This window comes from Sarcophilus harrisii, chromosome X (genome assembly GCF_902635505.1).
Source record: "Sarcophilus harrisii chromosome X, mSarHar1.11, whole genome shotgun sequence".
Lineage (NCBI taxonomy): Eukaryota > Metazoa > Chordata > Mammalia > Dasyuromorphia > Dasyuridae > Sarcophilus > Sarcophilus harrisii.
This window is the reverse complement of record NC_045432.1, coordinates 31642944-31665715: the sequence shown is the minus strand read 5'-3', so window position 1 is coordinate 31665715 and position 22772 is coordinate 31642944. Positions and strand designations below refer to the sequence as shown.

Here is a 22772-nt window from a genome sequence, read left to right as displayed (position 1 = left end):
TACCAAAATGTGTAGAATACTGAATTCGATGACTTTTGAAGCAGATGAGTACTGAGGTACCATAGTATTTGTAAAACACTTAGCACAGTGCCTAGCACATAGTAGGCGATTAATAGATATTCACTTCCTGCCCTTTTGCTCCCCAATACAATGTTCTTCACAAGATAGGCGCTTAATAAATATTTATTGAATTGAATAGCATTGAATTGAGTCATCTTTGCTAGCTCATTTAAACTTCTTCACTTAAGGTGCTAATGGCCAGATAATGTCCCTTTGCTCGTTTTTATTAAATATTTTTCAAAAGAGCCTTCTTGAGAGAAACTAACATGAAATTCCTTGGTTAAAATGCTGGAGTATATCAGCATCCAGCTGAACTCTCCTAACATTCCCTCCAAATAACTTTAAAATAATGCCCTAAATCAAATTTTGGAGTGGAAGAGTCAATGAAAGATCACAGGAGACATTTTTCCCAGCCTAGGAGAAGTTGGTAACATCTGTAGGCACAAGCACCTGCAGCAGGAGCACCATCTGTGGGCCTTAGAGACAGTCCCAAAAGCAGCAGCAGCAGCTTTGGGATCTTTCTGCCAAGAGATGATAAGAGAGTAAGATAAATGGGTACAAAGAGATTACAGGGGACCCTGTAATTCAGTTGGTACTAAATGGTAATCCTATTGACCATAATCAAAATTGTGAAAATTCACCATTTCAGGGCAGGATTATTGGTCACAAGGGAGCAGGTCATAGTTTCAGGGCTAAGAGGAGCACTGGTACTTGCAGCTGCATGGAAGGAGGGCCTCTGCCTGGATTAGAGCCTGTGAGGATTAGAAATCAAACCAAGAGAGCAGTGATTGCACCTCTGCCCGAATAACATCACCTTGGCAGTACTGAAAACTTGCAGACTTGTAGAATTAGTAGAATTAGTAGAATAGCAACAATTTTAAATAAATAAGGGAAAAATTCTTCCAGTGTGGGGATGCTTTATGGAGGGGGAAGGGAGGGAAATGCTCTTTAAAGAGCAACATGGGCAGCCACCTACTTTGTCTTATCAATTCTTCTGAGTTAGCACTTTGTAAGAATCCTTGTTTCAAAATGAGAGTTCTGGCCATAACAGTTATTGACTTTTATGGATGGTCTGAAGCAGAGGGCACACATGATCATTAGGGCAGCAACCAACAGACCCATTAGCACTGATTTAGCTCTTAGACAGTTGAGTCAATTTGACAGGAAGGTACATATTGGAATTCTTGATGCTGTGGAGTACTTGGAGATTCTGCAGATCCTTACCAAGGACATGAAGCTGGCGGATGATGTGGACCTAGAATAGGTGGCCAGTGAGACCCGCAGACATGTAGGTACTGATTTGACAGGCCTCTGTTTAGAGGCAGCATGGAAGCACATTTGAAAGAAGATGTACCTTTATTAACCTAGAGGATGGTTGGCTGTCACCACCGATGCCTTCTGGTGAACTCTGAGACAGAACAACTCCTCAGCACTTATGGGAGATTGTTGTGGAGGTGTAACAGGTGACCTGGGAGGACAAGCACGAGGTCCAAGGGCTTGTTCCGTACCTTATGGAGCATTCAGACAAGTTCAGTATGACGAATCCTGCTCTATGAACCCCTTATCTGTGGAAAAATCCTTTCGGCCAAAGCTATTACCAATGAATTCCAGGCAAACTTCAACTTCATCTGGGTCTTGAACTTCTCACCATGTGATTTGAGTCTGAGTTCAGTGTCTATGAGATATTTGACAAGGCCACCAAATTGACCCCTGCATTCTGTTCTCAAATAAACCGAGTTCAATCACCAAAGCTCATGGTAGCAACATAAGGGATGCAGGAAGTGATGTTGACAGTTGTCAAGCAGATGCTGACAAAGTTGTATGTCCACAAAGAAAAGCATGTTCATCATTGGTGCTGTCAACTGGACTGATATTATTGACCTTATAATTTCTCAGCATGGCCACTTGGACAAGCTCCTCTATATATCCCTGCTTGATAAAAAGTCCCATGTTGAAATTCTATTTTTTTCTTTTTTTTATTAAAGCTTTTTATTTTCAAAACATATGCACAGATACTGTTCAACATTCACCCTTTCAAAACCTTGTGTTACAACTTTTTCCCTCCTTTCTCCCACCCCCTCCCATAGACAGCAAGTAACCCAATATAGGTTAAACATGTATGATTCTTCTAATAAATATTTCCACAATTATCTTGATGCACAAGGGAAAAAAATGAGAAAGAAAAGAAAAAGTGAGCAAACAACAACAAAAAAGGGGAAAATACTATGCTGTGGTCCGCACTCAGTTTCCACAATCCTCCCTCTGGGTACAGATGGCTTTCTTTATCACAAGATCGTTGGAACTGGCCTGAATCACCTCACTGTGAAAAAGCCACGTCCATCAGAATTGATCGTCATGTAACCTTATTGTCGTCGAGTACAGTGATCTCCTGGTTCTGCTCACTTCACTTAGCATCAGTTCATAAAAGTCTCTCCAAGCCTCTTTGAAATTATCCTGCTGATTTTTTCTTACAGAACAATAATATTCCATAACCTTCATATATCATGACTTATTCAGCCATTCTCCAGCTGATGGGCATCCCCTCAGTTTCCAGTTTCTTGCCACTACATAAAGGGCTGCCACAAACAGTTTTGCACATGTGGGTCCTTTTCCCTTCTTTATGATCTCTTTGGAATCAATGATGAAATTCTTTTCTTTTTTTTTAAAGCTTTTTATTTTCAAAACATATACACAGATGATTTTTCAGCATTGACCCTTGCATAGCCTTGTGCTTCAGATTTTTCCTTTCTTCCTCACCCCCTCCCCTAGATGGCAAATAATCCAATATATGCTAAATATATTAAAATATGTTAAATCCTATATGTGTAAACATATTAATACATTTCTCTTGTTGTGCAAGAAAAATCAGATAAAAAAAGGAAAGAAAATGAGTAAGAAAACAAAAAGCAAGCAAACAACAATAAAAATAGTGGGAATGCTATGTTGTGATCTCCACTCAGTTCCTACAGCCTGGGTGCAGATGACCCTCTTCATCACAAGGTTATTGGAACTGGCATCAATCACATGTTGAATCCTTTTTTTTTTTTTTTTTTTTTTTTTTTGCTGAGGCTATTGGATTTAGTGATTTGCCCAGGGTCACACAGCCAGGAAGTGTTAAGAGTCTGAGGCCAGATTTGAACTCAGGTCCTCCTGCCTTCAGAGATGGTACTATACCAACTAGCTTCCTCACATGTTGAAATTCTTAAGGCCAGCCTGAGAAAGTCTCCAGTTGACAAGGATGTAGACTTAGAAGTCCTGGCCAATGTAACCACTGACTTCTCTGGAGCTTCCCTGTCAGAATTCTGTCATTGCGGTTGCAAACTGGCTATCTGTCAGTCCCTTGAGAGTGAAATCCAAAGAGAGCAGGAAAGGTTGATTTTCCCATTATTGAGGTAGAAAAGGATAATCCGGTCCCAGAAGACTACTTTGAAGAGGCCATGTGCTTTGCCCCCCACTCTGTCATTGACAGTGGTATCTGGAAATATGGGAGATTTGTCCAGACCCTTTAGCACAGCAGGGGGCTTTGGCAGCTTCAGATTCCCCTCAGGTAATCAAAGAAGGGCCTGTCACAGTGGAGGAGGCAGACAAGGCTAATTGTACACAGAAGACAGTGACAGGGACCTGTATGGTTAAGTGGCAGGGTCTGACCAGGCCTTGGTCCCCAAGGGAGAGAGCCTCTTGCCTGCGAGAACCCAGGGGAACTCAGAGCCTGCTCCATTCCTCAGTCCAAACAATTAAGCTCCAGTCAGACTCTGGACTGAGGGTTTCTGTTGCAAAAAAAAAAAGACAAAAGCAATATAATAAAAGCAATTTTCATTTGGGAGGTGGAGAGGAAACTACCAACAGGGAATCAGGCCTTGAGCCTGTGTCACTTCTGTTATAGTTTAGAGGGGTACAATGGGAGGATGGCCTGTGTGGGACATGAGCAAGGGAGCTATCATCTATCCCTCAGCAATAAAAAAGTGCCTGGCCTTCACTCCATGTTGCCCATGCTGCCCCTTCTTTCTCTGTCCACAGCAGGATAAGGGCTGTAACTGATGCATCTTTACTTACATAGTAAGAAGGTTCATTTTATTTTACATCAGCTCTTGAGTTAATGTTGGAAAAATAAGTCAACTAAATACAAGCAGTTTGTAGACCAAAAACTTGTTGTAAAAGGACAATAAATATTGCATCAAAACAGTAAAAAAAAAAAAGTCATCAACATGACATCAAACTGATTAACTGTCCCATGGCATGGGAGGTGACCCTGGGCTCTCAAAGATCACACGAAAGCTCTGCCAACCCCTCCCAATTGAGATAGGCTTTGGCTAGGGTCCTGTGCCAGGCTGTACTCCAGTCATTCAGGAATCAGTCTAGCTAAGTGCCAAGAAGCCTGCTACTAGAATACCAAACCTCCCCACAATAGGAAATGTCATGGGGCCCTGACATTTGTAATTCTTTTAAAAAATTGTACTCAGATGGCACTGTTATTTTTTTAAATTCCGGTTTTATTTTAGGTTTGTATTCTTACTCTCCTATCCCAGCTCTCCCCCTTCCCGAGAAAATCAAAAATGAAAACCAAAGCCTCAGAATCTGACAAACAGGGATTGTCGATCCAAACAAAATTCCTGTGTTGGCCATGTCTGGTCAATAGATTCACTCTGAACCCATCCTCTATTTCGAGGTGGGCAGGATGTTTCATCTTGAGTTTTCTGTGTTTATGGTTGATCATTATGTTGAGCAGGCTTTTTAAGTCTTTCAAAGACATTTGTTTTTCCAATATGGCTGTATGAGTAGTCTTCTTTGTTCACTTCTCACATCAGTTCATAAGAAGTCTTCCCAGGTTTCTCTGAAACTATCTCCATCATTTCTTGTAACACAATATTATTTCATTATCTGCATCTACCCTAACTTATCCAGGCCTGTCCCAATTGATGGACACTCCCTCAGTTTCTAATTCGTTGCCACAACAATAAAATCGCTCTAAATATTGAATTCATATCGATTGGTCTTTTTTTTCTTTTTCTACCCTGAACTAGTTCTAGGACCCCCTGGGGTCCTCCTCCTAGCCCAGTGCCAATCCAGCTCTGGTACACATCCTTTTTCAGTCACAGGCATGGGAGTGTTTGACATCCCACATTTCTGCCTCGATCCCATTCCCTGTGTTAGCAGTCCTTTCTGTCTCCCTATCCTAAGCTAGTGAAATTCTTTTCTCCGATTTCCCAATCAGGATTCAGTCTGATTCATTTTCTAGATCTTTGTCAAGAAGCTGGGCTGCCCTTCTTACTGCTACTGTGCCTTCTTGACTCTGACTCTGGATCTCCGAAGTTTGAAAGAAGTTCCTTATTTAACTAATTGGAGGGGGGTTATAAAGATCAGCTCCTTTCATATTGTAGGAAAACTCAGAGAAGTACTCTAACTCCCCATAAGGTGGGATAATGGGCAGACATAGGTGAGCATGTCTATCCACGCTTGGGCATGAACTGATATTTTTTTTATATTAATTAGTACTAGGAGTAAGAGTAGCCACCCTCTCATCTGTGGCAGTGCTGCAGGGACCTTCTTTTCCAGGTACCAGCTGAAGCTAAAAATGTCAAGGGTTTTTTCCTTGCTGTTTTAAAAAGATTTTTAATTCAGACTTTTCATAATGAGACCATATCTTCTGGGAAAGTTTCTGATTGTTGGATGAGTAAAATGCTTCCAGTTTTCATTTTAACTATGTAGTTTTTGCCTTTGGCAGCTTGACATCTCTGATATTGTTTTAAGATAGATATTCTATTTAATATAATTTTCTTTCAGTCAGATATATCAGATAGAAAATGAGAAATAGCTTCTCTTCATTTTCTTTTCCTTTTCCCAAATGTTGGATTTCATTACAAAATGTGGCTGTAATTGCATTCCTCCTCTTAGGCTGGTGATAGAACATACTTTCCTCTATGAACAAAGTTCAGGCTCAGGAAGGAGGCCGCCGAGTCTTTTCTTCTTCCAAGTCTGACCCTCACCCCCATCCCCTCTTGTTTTATCCCCTCCCCAGGGATGTTTGCTGCCCTGCCCCGCTGATCTCTTTTAGCCTCTTCTGGACAATGAGCCTCCAGAGAATAAGTGAGACTGAAGATCAGTTGTCTGCTGGATACCCGGGGGTGAAGCCGGGAGTATGACTCCTAGCGCTTTGGTGTTCTTGTTGAATTTAGCCTTGGAAAGAGCCATGCACAGCACCCAGAGTTGCTTAACTTTCAGCCTGGTGGAGGAGCCTCCAAAAGAAAGTTCTCCAGGTCTCTACTATGGGCAAGTACAGTGCTGCTTCCTTGATGACTGTCTTCTATTATCCACAGAAGAATCTCCCTTTGGGCTTGGAGAGGTGACATTACTCCTTATCTTGCCCAGAAATAGGCCACGTCTCTCCTTCAAATCAGCTCCTGTCATGTCCTAAACCCTCCCCCTGTCCTCTGTCCCTTGGTCATGTCCAGCAGAATTCAAAATCCCAACCCTAAGCCTCTGCTTAATTTTTCTGCTTAGGCCCCAATGCCTTGTCTAAACCAGGACCCTTATACTTGGGCCCTTTTCTAACTTACTCTCCTTAACTTCCCTTTTCTACCAGAACTGGGACTCTTACAAAGTGTGTCTTTAGCTTACCCTTCTCAGGACTAGGCCATATTGCTTCCCTATTTTGAAACCAGGCCTTTTCCTACCTCTAAACTGCCATTCTGGCCCTCCTCTCCCTCCCATTGGAAATCCCTTTCTTATGGCTCTGATAGCTGAGATTTTAACTTATTTTGCTGTAGAGCAGGCCATGCTACGTCTTCTAAACACTCCCAAATCATTCCTATTTCACTCTGACCATCCTCAACCTCCCACCGGTAACCCAAACCTTGCCCTTGGGGGTCTGGTAGATGAGTTTTCATATTATCTTGGCCAGAACTAGGGTGCTTCCCATGTCCATCCATGTCCAAACTGTGGCCTCTCCACTTGCTGTCTTCAATCTCTCCCCAGAACCTGGAGAATGACCCCTCACTCTCTGAGAAGTGCATTTTCTTGTCCATACTTAATCTAAAACTTTTCCTAACCCCCCATCACTTCTCACAGATTTCAAAATCCTACTCCTACTACTCCTGAGATGTGAGCTCTCAGCTACTCTTACTTCAAATCAGTTTGTCTCATCTTCAAATTTTCTCTTGTTTATGTTCAGGCTCTGTCACACTTCTAAACCATGCTGCAGTCTCTGTCACCTCCTTACTGACCTCAGAATTCTACCAGTGGGGCTCCAATAAGTAATTCTCCAATTTATCTTGCTCCATTCTGGGCCATTTCCCACTTCAAGTGTGTCCTTGTACCCATTAAACTATGTATACCCTGGCCATCTGCCATCTCCCACCTGAACTTGGCCTCCCACCCCTGGGACCCTGATTGTCAAGTTTTTAACTTACCTTTCTCAGGTTGAGGAATTATCTTCTGTCCACAACCCGTCTAAATCTTGTCTCCTACTCTGACTCTTCTCTCCCTCCCATCAACACTCGGTAACCAGCCCCTGAAGCTCTAAGAAGTGAGCTTTCCCTCTATCTAGTCTTAACCACCTCTGTACTCCTTCGTATCCCTTCCCAACCATATCCCCTGTACTCTGACTCTTCCACCTTTACTGAACTCAAGACTCCCACCCCTGAGACTTGGAAAGATGACTTTTCATGGTACTTTGCCCCAATACAGTACCTCTCCATCTCTGGGCTATGCTACTTTTTTACCTCCCACAGATATTAGGACTACCCCCCACACCCTGGGGGCTCTGATAGGTAACTTTCCTCCTTAAGTTGCTCAGAACCAATTTTAAGTCCCATTTCTGAACTAAGTTGTTACCATACTCTTCCTACATTCTGTCCCACATCTTAGGTCCCTTGTCTCTCATAAGTAAATTTCCACCTTATCTAACTTGTAATCAAGTTACTTTTTTCTACTCTTTTTTTGGGGGGTGGGATGAGGACTGGGATAAAGATAAAAATAATATAATAACTTAATAATGACAGGATAGCAAGTTGCTGCCTTTCCCTGAACTCCATAAAAAGCTAAGAACTTGACAATATTAAAACCCCAAAGTGATGCAAATGAAAACACAGAAACATCTTTATTTGGAGCAAAATTTGTTTATTAATTTTTTGGGGGGGTATTTATCTTACTACGAGATATATGGAAGAAGGTAGGAAAGATTTACTACAGAATTAAGCTTATTTTTATTGACTTATGTGGAATGTATATTTTTGTTGTAAAAGTTGATGTCTCAAGAAAATATTTTTTTCTGATGAAAAATGTGCATCATCATTCTCCTTTCAATAGCCATAGCTATTATCCCTAAATCATCTCAGTAGATATTAATACATCTTCTATTTATTTTAGTCCTACACATGTAAAGTATGTCGATATTCCTGTTATACATTCAGAGCAAAATATATATGTATATTTATAAAAAACTAAATTCAGTAGGGAAGGGGAAAAACTTCCATTACAAGATTTAGGTAAGCAAAAGATACAGAAAAATTAGTTATATTGGTGTTTCTAAGGGATCATTCCACTTAGCTTAAATTAAACTTAAGGAAAACGTCCAAACTGGGCTATTGTTAAATATTTACTCCTTTAAGGTGTTAAAAAGATTGCTATGAAAAATCTAAGAAAGGCTTTGAATGCCTTACCAGGTGGGCAAGAACAACTTTGGGAGCCAGTAAGAAAAATCCATCTCTGTTCTTTAGATCGTAATTACTAAGTACAGACAGTAAATATTCTAGTCAGTCACATAGAATATTTGATGAAAGATAATATGACTAGAATCAGACTTTTTCTTAGATCATAGAAATGATTGGATGATAATGGTTAATAAGAGGTTCAGCTTCCCCCCCAACCCAGTTGACTCCTTCCTCCAATTCTAACTGCTGATTTTTGAAAAGCACATTATATATTTATCTATTACAACATTGCTATATTCTTATGGGTCATGCTAATCTTTATGAATATATTCCTATAGAGGAATGACTTATGCAGAGAACAGATTACTAAGTTTTTTGGTTATTGTTAAACACTAAAGGTTTTAACTTCGGAATTCTTTAAGCCTTTTCAGATATTTAGGGATCCCCTGAGATGTACCTTGCTCCAATTAACATTATAATGGTAGACACTATAAAAAAGCCCAGAGGTATACTGCAGATGAGATCAAAATGGCCGCTTAGACGGCTCCGAGGTACAACCCAGCCCATGGATCTCTGCACGGCTTTCTTCCAAGTAGAATAGCGATTTTCACCTTCTTCTGCATTTATCTCCGGTTCAAACTGCTCCACGTTGACAGGTGATAGATCATCAGCTTCCAGACTCCAGACGTCTACTCCTTTTGCGGCTCCAGCAGCCATGGCTGCCCCCAGTGCAGCTGTTTCAGGCATCGAAGGCTTCACTACCGGTATATTCAGTACGTCTGCCTGAAGTTGCATTAGAATTTTGTTGTTGGTCATTGCTCCGTCTACTTGTAAATGGGTGAGTGGAGTTCCAAAATCTTGATTCATAGCATCCACTATTTCCCGGGTTTGGAAACAGATTGCCTCTAATGCGGCAAAGGCGATATGTTGTTTGTTTGTGAAATGAGTAAGTCCACAAATAATACCTCTTGCAGTTGGTTCCCAGTATGGTGCGTATAAACCTGAGAATGCTGGAACAAAGTAGCAGCCGTGAGCCGATCCCGCCTCTTCGGCTAGTGTTTCGATCTCTTCTATGGTTTCTATAATGCCCAGATTGTCTTTCAGCCACTGAATGACAGCCCCGGTGATGGCAACGGATCCTTCCAACGCATAGATGGCTGGCTTGTCTCGGCCCAGCTTGTAAGCCACAGTGGTGATGAGGCCATGTTCAGAGAAGACACACTTTGTTCCTGTATTGCACATTAAGAAGCAACCGGTTCCGTAGGTATTTTTGGCTTGCCCGTCTTGGAAGCACATCTGTCCCACCAAAGCTGCAGACTGGTCTCCCAGGCATCCGGATATTGGCACACCTTCCAGAGCTCCAGATTTCATCAGCCCATAGATCTCGGAAGAACTGCGGACTTCTGCAAGCATATTCATAGGAACGTCAAAAAACTCACACAGCTCTACGTCCCATTTCAGCGAGTGAATGTTGAAAAGCATGGTTCGACTGGCGTTGGTTACATCTGTACAGTGGACCCCTCCATCGATGCCTCCGGTCAGGTTCCAGATCACCCAGGAATCAATGGTCCCAAAAAGGGCTCTTTGGTCCTCGACAGCTCTCTTAACTTTTCTCACATTTTCCAAGAGCCAGTGGAGCTTCACGGCACTAAAGTAAGTGCTCAGAGGCAGCCCGGTCTTTGATTTGACAAAATTATTATTGCCAGGGATTTTCTTACTGAGAAGCTGAACCGTTGACTGGGTACGAAGATCAAGCCAAACCACGGCATTGTAGAGAGGCTCTCCAGTAAACTTGTCCCAGATAACAGTAGTCTCCCTCTGGTTGCTCAGCCCGATGGCTTTGATGGTAGAAATGTCAACATTCAGCTCATTAAGCTTCTCACATGTTGTCTCCATACAGTCATAGACAGACTGCAGGATCTCTATGGGGTCTTGTTCGACCCAGCCCTCCTTTGGAAACTTCTGCTTCAGCTCAATTTTGTGATGGCTGAGGAGTTCGGCCGTTGTCGAATTAAACACTAGAAAGCGAGTGGAGCTGGTCCCTTGATCGATAGCGCCGACCAAGGGCCCCAAATCGGTTTTCTCAATGTCTGCCATGGAGCCAGGCATTTCTGTTGTGCCTCGGCTCGACCTACGTTGTACCCTGGAGATAGAGTTCTGAAGTAAAGGATTGGAACGCTGGAAGTAGCAGTACGTGTGACTGGGAGGAGGGGCACTGGAAGGGAACTGAAGTTCTCTTGACCTTTCAGCCCTTCCCATGTTGAGGGGGTAGGGGTCCGGTTACGGGACAGGGAGGAAATCTTGCCCAAAGCCAGTTGGGCAAAGTCAGGGTGTCTTTTCGATATATTTGTAAAATTGAATCTCTATCTTTGATGTTGACTTCAGTTACCGATTATTCTGATCGTCCTCCCCTCTCATTTCATCGCGCCTTCCCCTCTCCCCCCCTCATCATGGATGATCTCAGTGTGACTTGGTCATGAGGGATGGCGGACATCTTACAACTGTCACATGACTTAGCGCAGAGTTGTCCGCAGCCAGAGGGAAATCTCATCCCTCTTGCCTCAAACTCAAAGAGTATTTAAATTCCTTGCAAAATTTATAGGAGGAACCAAAGATGTGTATGGCTCAGCCCACCGCTGTTGGTGGCCTTCGGGTGCATGCTCTTCAACTGTTCTGTATTTGGGACTCTTTTGACAGTCTGATAAAACCTCTGGAAAAAATGTTTTTCAATGAGTAAAATCAGATGCCTAGAAGCACAAAGGAGACCAATTTATATTAAAATACAGTTATCATGGGGCGGAGCCAAGATGGCGGAGAAGACACACGCGTCTTTCTAAACTCTTCTCTTACCCTCTTTATCAATATTATATCGAGCCTCAAAAATAGTCTTGACTGCTACAATTCGTAAAGATAAGAAATAGAACAACTCACCGGCCGAAGAAAATCTGCAGTCTCGCCAAAAAAGGTTGGTTCCGGGGCCAGGGGGGAGATCGGCGCAGACTGGGAGAGAAATTAGGTTCCGAGGAGAGTCTCAAACCGAGGGTGAAGGCACAGATCTCAGCACAAGGGCGCATCCCCAACCCGCAGTAAGGGGCTTTTCCTTGGGGCAGTTGTGATCCTGCACGGCAGGAGGACGCAGCCCGGGTTAGCCTCCAATCTGCTCAGGGGGGAGCTCGGCTTGGGGCCATAGAGCTTTTTTTTCCAGGGCCGATTTGCATCAGGCAGAGATGCTGGGCAGAGTTTGTGGCTGTCTGCATTCTGCGGTCTGTGCTCAGCTGCTAATACTCACAGTCCCACAAGAGGCTCCGGCCTGGGCGGTGACACTTTCACCACTTAGTCTCTAGCCTAGGGCAATCGATAATCCACTCAGCCCTACTAAGCAGTTTGATAGCTCGGCCAGTGCTGAATCCACTTCCTGTTGGGGGAAGGGAAAACTCTCACCCAGAGCACTCCCATACCTCGAGCGGAAATCGGTTTACATCTTTCCCTGCTCTGCAGAGGAAGCTGGTAACCCCTTGCCTAGGAGACCTACCCTAAAGGCTTTAAAACATGAATAAAAAGATGAAAAGAACAATCGACAGCTTCTATGCAGAAAAAGAGCAGGTCAGCAAACCTGAAGAGACCTCAAACAGCAAAAATGCATCAGACTGTCCTCCTTTACATAATGCTCTCATAGAAGAGACCATTAAAAGTCTCAAAAGAGAGTAGAAGATAAATGGGAAAGGAAAGAGAGCCTTACAAGAGAGCAACAACTTCCTGAAATACGAATTGGAAAAGTTAAAAATTCCCAGGAAGTGCAGGAAACAAAATTGGTGAATTGGAAAAATAAAAAATCTCAGGAAAGTAAGAATTGTGAATTGGAAAAAATAAAGAATTCACTAGAAAGTAGGATTTGTGAATTGGAAAAGACAAAGAACTCGCAAGAAAGTAGGATCCGTGAATTGGAAAAGACAAAGAACACGCAAGAAAGTAGGATCTGTGAATTGGAAAAAGAAAATAATTCACTAAAAAAAAAAATTAGTGAAATGGAAAAAAATTCCACAGACCAAAACAATACATTCAAAACTCAATTGGACATATACAGAAAGAAGTAACAAAAGCTATTGAAGAAAATAATTCTTTAAAAATTAGAACTGAACAAATTGAAACTAATGATTCATTGAGACAGCAAGAATCAGTCAAGCAAAAAAAAAAAAATGACAAACTGGAAAAAACACGAATTATCTACTTGCAAAAACGACAGACTTGGAAAATAGATCTAAGAGAGATAATCTGAGGATTATTGGACTTTCTGAAAACTATGATGAAAAAAAGAGCCTAGATACTATTTTACAAGAAATCATCAAAGAGAACTGCCCAGATGTAATAGAATCAGAAGGTAAAATAGGCATTGAAAGAATTCATCGAACACCTTCTGAAAGAAACCCTAAAATAAAAACCCAAGGAATATTGTGGCAAAATTTCAGAACTATAAGATTAAGGAAAAAATTTTACAAGCAGCCAAAAAAAAACCATTTAAATACCGAGGTGCCACAATAAGGATCACCCAAGATCTGGCTGCCTCTACATTAAAGGAAAGAAGGCCTGGAATATGATATTCCGAAAGGCACAAGAACTTGAGATGCAGCCAAGAATAAACTACCCAGCTAAGCAGAGCATTTTCTTCCAGGAAGAAGATGGACATTTAATGAAACAAATGAATTCCATCTGTTTCTGAAGAAAAACCAGAACTAAACAAAAATTTGATCTCCAAGAATAGAACTCAAGAGATGCAGAAAAGGTAAAATAACTCTTGAGAATTGTATTTCTTTGTGGATATACAAAAAGAATACATGTATAATTTGATTGTACTGATATAACATAAAAAAGGGAAGTAGATATGGAAAAGGGATGATGGCAGAATAAGGTGTGAAGGAGGGATAAAAAGAGGGAAACCACATCCCACAAAGAGGCTAAGGAAACTTATCATATCTGAGGGAATTTAGAGAGGGGGAGGAACATTGTGTGAATCTTACTCTCATCAGAGTTGGCTCAAAAGAAAAATAATTGACATTTGTTTTAGAGAAAATTCTCTCTGCCTCATTAAAAACGGGGAGAGGAAAAGGGAAAAGAAAAAGTGTAATAAGGGAAGGAAGGGGGAAAGACTCAAAGGGGGGGAGGGAGGGATTACAAAGAGGATAAGTATCGTGATACAAGAGGGGTACATAAGTTTAAAAGGGGGAAGAGGGTTGGGGGAGGCAAGAATAAGTAAAGCACAATCTGGGGTTATTAGGATGGCAGGAAATACAGATTTAGTAATTCTAACTCGTAAATGTAAATGGGATGAACTCCCCATAAAGAGGAGGCAGATAGCAGACTGGATCAAAAGTCAGAACCCTACAATATGTTGTTTACAAGAAACACATTTAAAGCAGGGGGATGCATATAGAGTAAAAGTAAAAGGCTGGAGCAAAATCTATTATGCTTCAGGTGAAGTCAGAAAAGCAGGGGTAGCCATCCTTATCTCAGATCAAGCAAAGTAAAAATTGATCTAATTAAAAGAGATAAGGAAGGTAACTACATCCTGCTAAAGGGTACATAAACAACGAAGCAATATCAATATTAAACATATATGCACCAAGTGGTATGGCACTCAACTTCCTAAAGGAGAAGTTAAGAGAGTTGCAAGAAGAAATAGACAACAAAACTGTAATAGTAGGAGATCTCAACCTTGCACTCTCAGAATTAGACAAATCAAACCACAAAACAAATAAGAAAGAAATTAAAGAAGTAAATATAATATTAGAAAAATTAGGTATGTTGGATCTTTGGAGAAAATTGAATGGAGATAGAAGAGAATATACTTTCTTCTCAGCAGTTCATGGAACCTATTCAAAAATTGACCATATATTAGGACATAAAGACCTCAAAATTAAATGCAAGAAAGCAGAAATAGTAAATGCTTTCTTTTCAGATCATGATGCAATAAAAACTACATTCAACAAAAAGTTAGGGGGAAATAGACCAAAAAGTAATTGGAAAGTAAACAATCTCATCTTAAAGAATGATTGGGTGAAGCAGCAAATTATAGATACAATTAATAATTTCACTCAAGATAATGACAATGATGAGACATCATACCAAAATTTGTGGGATGCAGCCAAAGCGGTAATAAGAGGGAATTTTATATCCTTAGAGGCTTACTTGAATAAAACAGAGAAAGAAAAGATTAATGAATTGGGCTTGCAACTAAAAAACTAAAAAGACCAAATTAAAACCCCCAATCAAATACTAAATTGGAAATTCTAAAATTAAAAGGAGAAATTAAAAATATTGAAAGTAAAAACTATTGAACTAATTAATAAAACTAAGAGTTGGTTCTATGAAAAGCCAATAAAATAGATAAGCCTTTGGTAAATCTGATTAGAAAAGGAGGAGGAAATGAAATTAGTAGTCTTAAAAATGAAAAGGAGAACTTTCCACCAATGAAGAGGAAATTAGAGAAATAATAAGGAGTTATTTTGCTCAACTTTATGCCAATAAATTTGATAACCTAAGTGAAATGGATGACTACCTACAAAAATACAGACTTCCCAGACTAACAGAGGAAGAAGTAAATTGCTTGAATAGTCCCATTTCAGAAAAAGAAATAGAAGAGGCAATTAAACAACTCCCTAAGAAAAAATCCCCAGGACCAGATGGATTTACATGTGAATTTTACCAAACATTTAAAGAACAATTGGCCCCAATGCTATATAAATTATTTGATAAAATAGGGAATGAAGAGTCCTACCAAATTCCTTCTATGACACGAGACATGGTACTGATACCTAAACCAGGTAGGCTGAAAACAGAGAAAGAAAATTATAGACCAATCTCCCTAATGAATATTGATGCTAAAATCTTAAATAAGATATTAGCAAAAAGACTACAGAAAATCATCTCCAAGATAATACACTATGATCAAGTAGGATTTATACCAGGAATGCGAGGCTGGTTCAATATTAGGAAAACTATCAATATAATTGGCCATGTCAATAACCAAATTAACAAAAACCATATGATCATCTCAATAGATGCAGAAAAAGCATTTGATAAAATCCAACATCCATTCCTATTAAAAACACTTGAGAATATAGGAATAAATGGACTTTTCCTTAAAATAATCAGCAGCATCTATTTAAAACCATCAGTAAGCATCATATGTAATGGAGACAAACTGCAACCATTCCCAATAAGATCTGGAGTGAAACAAGGTTGCCCACTATCACCGTTACTATTTAATATTGTATTAGAAACGCTAGCTATAGCAATAAGAGCTGAGAAAGAGATTAAAGGAATAAGAATAGGCAATGAGGAAGCCAAATTATCACTCTTTGCCGATGACATGATGGTATACTTAGAGAACCCAGAGATTCTGCTAAAAGTTATTAGAAATAATCCACAACTTTAGCAAAGTTGCTGGTTATAAAATAAACCCACATAAGTCATCAGCATTCTTATATATCACTAAAAAATCCAACAGTCAGAGTTACAAAGAGAAATTCCATTTAAAGTAACTACTGATAATATAAAATATTTAGGAATCTATCTGCCAAGGGAAAATCAGAAACTTTATGAGCAAAATTACAGACCACTTTTCACACAAATTAAGTCTGATCTAACCAATTGGAAAAATATTAAATGCTCTTGGATAGGGTGAGCAAATATAATAAAGATGACAATATTACCTAAACTAATCTATTTATTTAGCGCTATACCAATCAGACTCCCAAAAAACTATTTTAATGACCTAGAAAAAATAACAACAAAGTTCATATGGAAAAACAAAAGGTAAAGAATTTCAAGGAATTAATAAAAAAAATCAAATGATGGTGGCTTAGCTGTACCAGATCTAAAACTATACTATAGAGCAGCAGTTACCAAAACTATTTGGTATTGGCTAAGGAATAGATTAGTTGATCAGTGGAATAGATTAGGTTCAAGGGATAAAACAGTCAACAAATATAGCAACCTAGTGTTTGACAAACCCAAAGATCCCAGCTTTTGGGATAAGAACTTACTGTTTGATAAAAATTGCTGGGAAAATTGGAAACTAATATGGCAGAAACTAGGCATTGATCCACACTTAACGCCGTACACCAAGATAAGGTCAAAATGGGTTCATGACCTAGGCATAAAGAATGAAATTATTAATAAATTAGAGGAACATAGGATAGTTTACCTCTCAGACCTGTGGAAGGGAAGGTTTTATGACCAAAGCAGAACTAGAGATCATTACTGATCACAAAATAGAAAATTTCGATTATACCAAACTGAAAAGTTTTTGTACAAACAAAACTAATGCAGACAAGATTAGAAGGAAGCAATAAACTGGGAAAATATTTTACAGTCAAAGGTTCTGATAAAGGCCCCATTTCCAAAATATATAGAGAATTAACTCTAATTTATAAAAATCAAGCCATTCTCCAATTGAAAATGGTCAAAGGATATGAACAGACAATTCTCAGATGAAGAAATTGAAACTATTTCTAGTCATATGAAAAGATGCTCCAAGTCATTATTAATCAGAGAAATGCAAATTAAGACAACTCTAAGATACCACTACACACCTGTCAGATTGGCTAAGATGACAGGAAAAATATTGATGATTGTTGGAGGGATGTGGGAAAACTGGGACATTGATGCATTGTTGGTGGAGTTGTGAACGAATCCAACCATTTTGGAGAGTAGTTTGGAACTATGCTCAAAAGTTATCAAACTGTGCATACCCTTTGATCCAGCAGTGTTACTACTGGGATTATATCCCAAAGAGATTATAAAGAAGGAAAGGGACCTGTATGTGCACGAATGTTTGTGGCAGCCCTTTTGTAGTGGCTAGAAACTGGAAACTGAATGGATGTCCATCAGTTGGAGAATGGCTGAATAAATTGTGGTATATGAAAATTATGGAATATTACTGTTCTGTAAGAAATGACCAACAGGATGATTTCAGAAAGGCCTGAGAGACTTACACGAACTGATGCTAAGTGAAATGAGCAGGACCAGGAGATCATTATATACTTCAACAACAATACTAGATGATGACCAGTCCTGATGGATCAGGCCATCCTCAGCAACGAGATCAACCAAATCATTTCTAATGGAGCAGTAATGAACTGAACTAGCTATACCCAGAAAAAGAACTCTGGGAGATGACTAAAAACCATTACATTGAATTCCCAGTCCCTATATTTATGCACACCTGCATCTTTGATTTCCTTCACAAGCTAATTGTACAATAATTCAGAGTCTGATTCTTTTTGTACAGCAAAATAATGTTTTGGTCATGTATACTTATTGTGTATCTAAGTTATATTTTAATATATTTAACATCTACTGGTCATCCTGCCATTTAGGGAGGGGTGGGGGGTAAGAGGTGAAAAATTGGAACAAGAGGTTTGGCAATTGTTAATGCTGTAAAGTTACCCATGTATATATCCTGTAAATTAAAGGCTATTAAATAAATAAAAAAAAAATAAAATTAAAAAAAAAATACAGTTATCACTTTGTGTCCAAAAAGTTGGCAGACCCCAGGTTAAGAACCCCTGCTGTGTTTGCACTTTAACCCATTTCTTCTCACATTCCATCTCCTCCCACCCCCCACCCCCAATCAGTTGTTAAAACCTTAAACCATAGTTAGGCAAAGTAAAGATCCTTGAAACTCAAAGAAAAAGAAAGTTTGAAGAGAAGTTGAGTTTTTGAGCCTTGAGGCTCTACCCTGAGCCCTTTCCTTTTTTCTCCCTTTGTTATATTCTCTGGGTTATCTCTTCAGCTACTGTGAGTTTAGTTCTATCTGTCCGAATGATTACCAGACCTATATGGCCTGCCTTTCTACCTTTCTTACTGCATCAGCCATCTGTTAGACATCTTGAAGTGAATGTCCTATAGGCATCTCAGACTCCACTCATCCAGGACTGAACTCATTGTCTTTACCCTCCAGGGGTTTCTTCTCCACTCCCCCACCCCAGCCCATCTCCCAGATTTCCCTATTAGTTTCAAGAACACTACTGATTTCCCAGGCACTCTGGCTCACAATCTTAGTGTCATCCTTGACTTTCCAGACTCACCCCATCTATTTGTTGTGTTGCTAATTCTTGTTTTTACCTTGACAACATTTTGGGGATACATCCCCTTTTCTTCATTTGAACAGCTACCACCCTAGTTCACTCAAATGCATCATTCACTCATCTGCCAAAATCATTTTCCTAAAGAACATATCTGACCACATCACTTCCCTTTCCCTTAAGCTATCTCTCTGTTATCTCCAGGATCAAAAGTAAAGTTCTGAGTTTGGGATATTCAGCCCTCCACAACTTGAACTATCCCCTGTCTCTGTGACTGCAGCACTGACTGACTGTTCCCCATTCCTGTACACTCCTCAACTCTACATAGTCAAACTTTTCTGGCTTCCTTCCAGTTTCATTGCAAATCCTACCTTCTCCAGGAGGCCTTTCTGGGTCACCTTTCCTACCTTCAGTGTCTGCCTCCTGACAATAGCTTCCATCTGCCTCTTTTAGGTCTTTCTCTCTCTCTCTCTCTCTCTCTCTCTCTCTCTCTCTCTCTCTCTCTCACACACACACACACACACACACACACACACACACACACAGTGTTATTTTACTGTTCTCTCACACCTTGCTCACCCTTGTGATCCCCTTGAGGGCAGGGACTACTTTTGGGTTTTTTGTGTCCCCAGCATGGGTATCATAGCTTGACACACGGCAAGTTGTTAACAGACACTTGTTGGTTGGAAGGATCAGAGAAGTTATAAAAAAGTTTGGAACGGTCACAGTCTGTACAAATATGGCTTCTGAGCAGATGGGTGTGGCAATTAGTTTTTGTTTTCTCCTAAGGTCCCGTGCCATCAATGAATTCTATAGCTTTGCCACTGATTTAATTGACTGCTTTAATAAAATTGCTTGAGACCCTGTCCAGAGAGCACATCTCTCTAATAGCAGATACTTTTTAGTCTATTTTGTCCCTGCTGAGTATTATCTAACATTCATTTATGGGTTTTGAACAAGGTGTCAGAAGAGTGGAATTCTCTTTATAAATCCTGCATGCGTACAGTATGGCACCCTATGAGTCATTGTTTTAAGTGGCTAGACTTTATTGTCTCTCATGACTTATGCTTATAGTCACACATAAATCACAGAGAAGCAGCCCAAGGATTTTAGTGTTTGGTCATAATAAAAGAAGGGATTTCACAGTTTATCTTCATCTAGAAGGAAAGAAGTCAAAGAGGAAAAACAGATTCGAGTAAATAGCTGATTGTTAAGTTAATGTTATGTAATAAGAGAAATTTCTACTGAAACAATTGGAAAGAAAACATAACCGTTGTTCACCTTAGCACAACTTTACAGCTCAAGGAAAAGAATCCCACTGAGGATGAACTTTAGAATATCAGCTAAAATAGGGCTGCTCAATTTTTAGGAAATTAAGACAAAATATTGGAATTCTCAGTTTGTCCAGTGGAATCAAGTCATTACACCCTGAAGTTATATAGAAGAACATGTTTTTGAGGAATAGTGACTTGTAGTGGAATGAATGATAGGCTTAGCAATCAAGAGACTGGGTTCAAGTCCCCTGCTGTGACACATACTGATTGGGTGACTGGGAAAGATGTTTAAAGTCTCAATCTGGCAATCCTTTAAGAGAAAATTCAAAATTTCCTTGACAAGAGACAGGTTTTTTTAATCCTTTAGTATCCTATACCAAACACATCACAGCTCTCTGTCATATCCCTATTTTTTTTGCAAAGTACTTCATGAAAGCAACTGAAGAACAATGTAGAAGGAGGGGCTGGGGGCAGGAGGGAATCTGTCAGGAGGTTGAGAGGTGGGGCAGAATAATGGGGCATTGAAGGAAGGGAAAAAAGAACATTTAATACTTAAATATTTACAATACGTATGTGACTTTTCCTCTAGAGGGGTACCTGGGACTGTAACTCAGGAGGGAGCATCCGCTTGTGCTCTAGAGAATGATGTTTTGGAGCCTTAGGTGCCATCAAGAGGAGAAATGTCATCCAGGAAGGGTCAAAGGAAAGAGAGAAGAGTAGTAGTATTGAGTGACTCCCAGGAACGGGATACTGAGGGAGCTCTTGGTTCACTTGATTGAAACTAGAGTGAAATCCTCTGTCTTCTTTGGGCATGTGTTTGTAGTATAATGGAACACCTACTGAGAACTATCATCCCATTATCTACTTCTCTTGATTTCTACACGTATCCACATGTATAACTAGAAGAAAACTAGAAATATGGACTTAGGTGGTCATACTTGATCTAGTTGAAACATCAGATAATGACCCTTTGATCCAGCAGTGCCATTACTGTGTCTGTATTCCAGTAAGATCATAAAAGAGAGAAAAGGACCCCCATGTGCAAAAATGTTTGTAGCAGCAAGGAAGTGGAGATTATGTGGATGCTCATCAGTTGGGGAGTAGTTGAATAAGTTGTGACATATGGATGTAATGGAATACTATTGTTCTCTAAGAAATGAGAGCAGATGGATGTCAGAAAAACCTGGAGAGACTTACATGAACTAATGCTGAGTGAAATGAGCAGAACCAAGAAAACACTGTACACAGTAATAGCAAGATTATGTAATGATCAACTGTGATGGACTCAGTTTTTAGCTCAGCTATACAATGATACAAGATATTTCCAATAGATTTGAATGGAAGATGTCATCCACATCCAGAGCAAGAATTATGGAGACTGAATGTGGATAAAAATGTTATTTTTTTTCTTTTTATTTCATGTAGTTTTTCTGTTTAATTCTGATTCTTTCTTTCACAACATGACTACTATGGAAATATGTTTAAGAAAATTGCACATATTTAACCTCTATCAGATTATATCCTGTCGTTGGGAAGGAAAGGTAAGGGAGGGACAAAAAAATCGGAACTCAAAATAATACTGAAATGAATGTTGAAAACTGGTTTTAGGGGCGGAGCCAAGATGGCGGAGAAGACACACGCGACTTTCTAAGCTCTTCTCTTATCGTCTTTATCAATATTATATTGAGCCTCAAAAATAGTCTTGACTGCTACAATTCGTAAAGATAAGAAGTAGAACAACTCACCAGCTGAAGAAAATCTGCAGTCTCGCCAAAAAAGGTTGGTTCCGGGGCCAGGGGGGAGATCAGCACAGACTGGGAGAGAAATTAGGTTCCCAGGAGAGCCTCAAACCGAAAGTGAAAGCACAGATCTCAGCACAAGCTCGCAGCCCCAACCCGCAGTACGGTGCTTTTCCTTGGGGCAGTTGTGACCCTGCACGGCAGGAGGACACAGCCCGGGTTAGCCTCCAATCTGCACAGTGGGGAGCTCGGCTTGGGGCCATCGAGCTTTTCCAGGGCCGATTTGCATCAGGCAGAGACGCTGGGGCAGAGTTTGGGGTGGTCTGTGGTCAGCTGCTAATACTCACAGTGCCACAAGAGGCTCCGGCCTGGGGCAGTGACACTTTCACCCCTTAGTCTCTAGCCGAGGGCAATCGCTAACTCACACAGCCCAACTGGGCACTTCGATAGCTCGGCCAGTGCTGAATCCACTTCCTGTTGGGGGAAGGGAAAACTCTCACTCAGAGCACTCCCATACCTCGGAGCTGGAAATCGGTTTACATCTCTCCCTGCTCTGCAGAGGAAGCTGGTAACCCCCTTGCCTAGGAGACCTACCCTAAAGGCTTTAAAACATGAATAAAAAGATGAAAAGAACGATAGACAGCTTCTATGCAGAAAAAGAGCAGGTCAGCAAACCTGAAGAGACCTCAAACAGCAAAAATGCATCAGACTGTCCTCCTTTATATGATGCTCTCATAGAAGAGACCATTAAAAGTCTCAAAAGAAAGTTAGAAGATAAATGGGGAAAGGAAAGAGAAGCCTACAAGAGAGCAACAACTTCCTGAAATACCAATTGGAAAAGTTAAAAAATTCCCAGGAAATGCAGGGAAATAAAATTGGTGAATTGAAAAAATAAAGAATTCACTAGAAAGTAGGATTTGTGAATTGGAAAAAGACAAAGAACTCGCAAGAAAGTAGGATCTGTGA

The 22772-nt window shown here is 40.2% G+C and overlaps 1 protein-coding gene and 1 pseudogene across 1 annotated transcript; one reads left to right on the top strand and one right to left on the bottom strand.

Moving 5' to 3' along the window:
* The first annotated feature begins 1117 nt into the window (after positions 1–1117).
* On the top strand, positions 1118–3693 carry LOC100929270 (annotated as a pseudogene).
* Positions 3694–8334: 4641 nt separating this feature from the next.
* Positions 8335–11488, bottom strand: LOC100929016 (glycerol kinase-like). Its single transcript, XM_003774748.2, has one exon. It carries the CDS (start codon positions 10965–10967, stop codon positions 9144–9146), a length of 1824 nt encoding a protein of 607 aa, XP_003774796.2. The 5' UTR covers positions 10968–11488; the 3' UTR covers positions 8335–9143.
* Between the last annotated feature and the right edge of the window lie 11284 nt (positions 11489–22772).

What these genes read in the sequence shown, in the direction of transcription:
- LOC100929016 (XM_003774748.2), bottom strand. Translation starts at nt 10,967, where the DNA reads ATGGGAAGGGCTGAAAGGTCAAGAGAACTTCAGTTCCCTTCCAGTGCC.